This window comes from Triticum aestivum, chromosome 5D (genome assembly GCF_018294505.1).
Source record: "Triticum aestivum cultivar Chinese Spring chromosome 5D, IWGSC CS RefSeq v2.1, whole genome shotgun sequence".
Taxonomy (NCBI): Eukaryota; Viridiplantae; Streptophyta; class Magnoliopsida; order Poales; family Poaceae; genus Triticum; species Triticum aestivum.
In genome coordinates this window covers 316,107,394-316,113,340 of record NC_057808.1, presented here as the reverse complement: position 1 = coordinate 316,113,340, position 5,947 = coordinate 316,107,394, and the positions used below count along the sequence as shown (strand labels likewise).

General features: G+C 53.9%; 1 protein-coding gene across 1 annotated transcript in view; it reads right to left on the bottom strand.

Annotated features, from left to right (window-relative positions):
* The window catches only part of LOC123121436 (DEAD-box ATP-dependent RNA helicase 22), a 5,887-nt gene extending 3,363 nt beyond the window's left edge, over positions 1 to 2,524 (bottom strand). The window contains exon 1 of the mRNA XM_044541403.1: positions 2,155 to 2,524. Within this exon, the coding sequence (XP_044397338.1) occupies positions 2,155 to 2,460 (306 nt within the window). The 5' untranslated portion in view covers positions 2,461 to 2,524. The remainder of the gene's footprint in view (positions 1 to 2,154) is intronic.
* Positions 2,525 to 5,947: the final 3,423 nt, after the last annotated feature.

Genomic DNA, 5,947 nt, shown 5'->3' with positions numbered 1-5,947 from the left:
TTATTAAAAGGGGGCCAAACGCCCACATGAGCAGCATGTACAACATGGGAACAGAGAGGGGGTAGAGAGCGGTGGGGGACGCAAGATCGGGCCTAAGCTAGGCAGGCAGAGAGCATGCAAAGCAGGCTAACCAGGCATCAGCTGCTGGCTTGAGAGCTACAGGCAGCCGCACCCTCCACAGCACGGCGTCTTCCCTGCAGAATTTCAGCAGCCAGGGGATCGATGGCGGCACACCCTGGAACACAACCGCGTTGCGGCGCTTCCACAATTGCCAGCAGAAGGTGGGGCCCGTTCGCATTGGCACCGAGCATGGGGAGGGGGGGACAGCAGGTGGAGCGACCTGACGGAGGCAACATCCGGTTTATTCAGACCTACAAACTCCCAGAACCGACGAGCAAAGGGGCAGCTGAAGATGAGATGATCAGCCGTCTCGAGGGGCGAAGTGCAGAGGGGACAGCCAGCGCCTGCCGACGCAATGATGTGCTTCCGCAGGAGCACGTCTCTCGTGTGTATCTGAGCCTGAACCAGGAGCCAGGCGAAGAAACGGACCCGGCTGGGGGCGTAGTTCTTCCACATGAAGTTGACGAAGGGCACCTGCACGCCACCAAAGTGACAGAGCTGGTAGACGCCGGCCGAGGAGATCAACGCGCCCTTCGCGCAGCCATGGCGAAGGGTCCGCTCATCGGGGGCCGCCGACAGGCCCGCCTCCTGAAGGATGGGCAGCAGGGCGCCGCGCTCCCGGGCACCGGCGTGGTTCAAACGGGGTACAAGCACGCCATCGAGGCCAAATGCGACGACATGGGCGACGGAAACTGCGGGCATGGTGGTGTGGGAGAAGAGCAAGCTCATCTACACAGACAGAGCACCGCCGGGCAGCCACGAGTCCAGCCAGAACGCAGTGGTGCACCGGTCGCCGATGGAGATGCGGGAGATCGCTCTGTACACCGGCATGAGCTGGTCCAGGGAGGACCAGTGAGGGCCTGGGAGAGAGGACGCCGCCGCCAGGGTTAGCAGTGAGCGTCCGAGCTCGGTCCACACCCTGCGGGCCCAGGGCGCATCCTGACGCAGGTGTAGGTGATATAGCAGCTTCATCAGGAGGCAGCGGTTTTGGACCGGCAGTGCACACACCCCGCGCCAGCCTTCCTCCTTGGGGCGGACCACCCTACCCCAGGCCACCAGGCATTGGGCTCCCGACGCCTTGTCCGACGCGGTCCAAAGGAAGGAGCGACACAGAGCGTCGATTGCACGGAGAACCGACGGAGGGAGCTCCATCGCCGCCATGGCGTAGGTGGGCAACGCATCCAGCACAGCATTGAGCAGCACCAGGCGCCCTTTGAAGGAGAGCAGTTGCGCTCGCCAGCCGGAGAGGTAGCACTCGGCCTTGGCAATGAGCGGGAGGAAGTCGTGCATCGAGAGCTTGCGGTTGGAGAGCGGCAGACCAAGATAGACTTGAGGAAAACTCCCAACGCCGCAGCCCAGCACCTGAACCATGTCGCGTAGGTCGTCATCTTGAACATGCATGGGCACCACCGTGCTCTTGTGAAAATTGATGATCAGCCCCGTCGCGACCACAAAGTCATCCAAGATGTCCTTTAGGCGCCTAACCGCACCCAACTCAGCTCGCATGATGATGAGGGTATCATCGACGTACTGAAGGGCAAGCGGTGGAGCGCCATCAACCAGAGGGTGCATCATCACTCCATCCTGCTTGATCTGCTGTTGGAGGACATCCGCCACGAGCAAGAACAGGTAGGGGCATCCACAGCTACTTATATCTAACTAATCACCACATATAGTTTAGGCATGTGATGTAGAAAGCTAAAATCTTCACAACAGCTAGCAGCGCACATGAATTCTGCACTAGAAAGGACTTCCGTGTTTCCAAGAGACAGGGAGTGGACCGATAGGTTATTTAACATTGGGACTCGAAGAATATTACAAGCTCAGACTGCTCGATCACTTCACATGAACTGAGACCAGGCTAAATCATCCCTATACGGCAACTGTAGATGAAGACACATATAGGAGCTTCGATCTACCACCTGAAAAGCTGACGCTGAAAAGGTATATGAAAACATTGCAACGCGGGCTCAGGCATTTCGTCGAGCACGCACTGTGCAGAGACCAGCGGCGGCGAGGTGCAACAAGAGTTACCTGGACCAGCGAGGGCCTCTCGAGCCCAGTGCCGTGCAAGGCGGACGCGAGGCGGTCGGAGATGCCGAGGGACTTCCAGGACGTGCTGTCCTCGGCGAAGAAGCCGTCGGCGCCCGCGCTGGTGCTGTCGGCCTCGGCGGCGGCTGCGGTGGCGAGCGAGCGCGGCTTCGAGGCGGTGGAGAGGAGGCGCCACGGGCGCGCCGGCGCAAAGAGTAAGAGGCGGCGGGTGGCGGGAGAGGAGCAGGCGATGGATGGGAGCGCGAGGCGGAGCGCGAGCGGCGCATGGCGGAGGTGGCTCAGCGCCATCGTGTCGTTCGCGACTTGAGATAGCTCGAGAGGTTCACAGCTCACTCGACATTTTGGCTACGCGATGTAGGAGGTTCAAAACGGTTCACGAATTCGGATTTTTACGTGTTTACCTACAAATGTTTTTTGTTTAAGTTGTGTACCTCATTATTTCTAACTCCCTATGTATGCTAAAAAACAAATGTGCTAAATTATTAAAAAAACAGATATGTTCAAAATTAGCGAAATGATTGTCGTCAGATGAGGCAAATCTTTGTGGTCATCTAACAAACCGACTTTGTTTTCCTCTTCTTATTTAATGAGATAAGACTAATCTTTTGCCTCGGTTTCAAAAAATATTGTTATCAAGTGAGAGAGGATGGGTATAAAACTATGTCTATCTCTATTACTACTTATAAAGACACGGCTTACATTTTTTAGGGACATCCAACTTATTATTACAGGACAACCATTGTCATATGATGTAATCCACATAATTAAATCTCATATTCTCTATTCCTTGGATGGTCTGTCACCAATCGAATGGCAGAGACTTAATGTTGAGCCAAAGTAAAGTCATCATCGCGTACATTCTGCCCCTCGCATGTCATGAGGTCCTGCCCCTCGCGAGTCACGATCTTCAACCTCAAATGTGATTTATAGCAGCAAATAATTGCCGCCCAACCCTAGCTTCGATAACCGCGCCACATCCTCGATGGAGTGTCCTCTCTCCCTGATGTCTGTTGGCTGCGGCGCAACTGAAAGGATCGAGATGGACCTAGAGGGGGTGAATAGGTACAATTACAAATTTTAATTAATATTTATCAATTTTAGGCAATAGTGCGGAATATGAAAGTGAGCCTAACAATTGCAAGTGTGATACTAAGAGCTAATGTGACGCCCCCGATTCAATCGTACACTAATCATACACGCAAACGTGTACGATCAAGATCAGGGACTCACGGAAAGATATCACAACACAACTCTAAAATTAAATAAGTCATATAAGCATCATAATACAAGCCAGGGGCCTCGAGGGCTCGAATATAATTGCTCGATCATAGACGAGTCATCGGAAGCAACAATATCTGAGTACAGACATAAGTTAAACAAGTTGCCATAAGATGGCTAGCACAAACTGGGATACAGATCGAAAGAGACGCAGGCCTCCTGCCTGGGATCCTCCTAAACTACTCCTGGTCATCGGCGGTGGCCTGCACGTAGTAGTAGGCACCTCCGGTGTAGTAGGAGTCATCGTCGACGGTGGCATCTGGCTCCTGGGCTCCAGCATCTATTTGCGACAACCGAGAAGAATGGAAAGGGGGAAAGAGGGAGAAAAGCAACCATGAGTACTCATCCAAAGTACTCGCAAGCAAGGATCTACACTACATATGCATTGGTATCAATGAAATGGGTAGTACTGTGGACTAGACTGCAGAATGCTAGAATAAGAGGGGGATAGCTAGTCCTATCGAAGACTACGCTTCTGGTAGCCTCCATCTTGAAGTAATAGAAGAGAGTAGATGGTAAGTTAACCAAGTATCATTGCATAGCATAATCCTACCCGGCGATCCTCTCCTCGTCGCCCAGTGTGAGAGCGATCACCGGGTTATATCTGGCACTTGGAAGGGTGTGTTTTATTGAGTATCCGGTTCTAGTTGTCATAAGGTCAAGGTACAACTCCGGGTCGTCCTGTTACCGAGGATCACGGCTATTCGAATAGATAAACTTCCCTGCAGGGGTGCACCACATTACCCAACACGCTCGATCCCTCTGGCCGGACACACTTTCCTGGGTCATGCCCGACCTCGGAAGATCAACACGTCGCAGCCCCACCTAGGCACAACAAAAAGGTCAGCACGCCGGTCTAAATCCTATGCGCGCAGGGGTCTGGGCCCATCGCCCATTGCACACCTGCACGTTGCAAGGGCGGCCGGAAGCAGACCTAGCCCCCTTAATACAAGCGCAGGCTTACAGTCCAATCCGGCGCGCGCCGCTCAGTCGCTGACGTCAAGAAGGCTTCGGCTGATACCACGACGTCGAGTGCCCATAACTGTTCCCTCGTAGTTGGTTAGTGCGTATAGGCCAGTAGCCAGACTCAGATCAAATACCAAGATCTCGTTAAGCGTGTTATTTAGAAGTAATTGCGGACGCCGACCAGGGCCATGCCCACCTCTCACCTAGGTGGTCTCAACCTGCCTTGCCGCTTCGCCACAAAGTAACAGTCGGGGGCCGTCAGGAACCCAGGCCCACCACTACCGGGATAGAACCACCTGTCCTTTCAGCCCCCACATCGGAATCACTTGTGGGTACTCTACGAGTCGACCCGACTTTAGTCACTGAGGGAGTCCTGGACTAAGGGGTCCTCGGGCGTCCGGCCTATTATCTGTGGGCCGGACTGGTGGGCTGTGAAGACATGAAGGCCGAAGACTCTACCCGTGTCCGGATTGGACTCTCCTTGGCGTGGAAGGCAAGCTTGGCGATCAACTATGAAGATTCCTTCCTATGTAACCGACTCTATGTAACCCTAGATCCGCCCTGTGTCTATATAAACCGGAGGGTGTAGTCCGGATAGCATATATTCATTACCATAGTCATACAGGCTAGACTTCTAGGGTTTAGCCATTACGATCTCATGGTAGATCAACTCTTGTAATACTCATATTCATCGAGATCAATCAAGCAAGGGTATTACCTCCATAGAGAGGGCCCGAACCTGGGTAAACATCGTGTCCCCCGTCTCCTGTTACCATCGATCCTAGACGCACAGTTCGGGACCCCCTACCCGAGATCCGCCGGTTTTGACACCGACATTAGTGCTTTCATTGAGAGTTCCACTGTGCTGTCGATGAAAGGCTCGATGGCTCGCCTTGTCCTTAAAGACAACATCACCTACGGGGGAGCTCTGGCCCCAGGCCAAACCCTCCGGCTGGGCGGCTTTACTATGATCGCCCGTTCGGCCGTTGAGCTGACGATGACCTCTCGGGCCATCGAAAACCCCCTTCGCATCAACTCCGAGCACTCCAAGAAGATGGATCCGGCAGAGTTTTCGTCTTTGAACGAACTCCTAGATCGCATCGCCGCTTTGGGAATCGCCACAGACTACGATCGGATCGGGCCTAAAACCGATCAAGGCGAAATCAAGGCCCCACCGGTCACCCACCAGATTGCGGTAGTCATGGAGCAGGACGACGAGTCTTCTTCTATATCGAAGACGGACTATGTTCGGTTCGCCGTTCAGGAAGAGCCGGATACTCACCCGCGAAAGGATGCGACCAGCCCTCCGAACATAGCATCGGACGGCGGTCCTAAATAATCAGAAGATATTCTGGAACCCGGACTGTTAAGCCCGGAAGGTCGTCAGACTCCGGATAATCGGTCAGGTCGGGGTTCGAATTTAATTCCACCCACCCACCCGGACATTGACGCTCTCATGAGCATAAAACGGTAGTCTCAGGAAACAGTCCACCACTTCTGGGCCAGATTCCTCCTTGTCAAGGACAAGGTA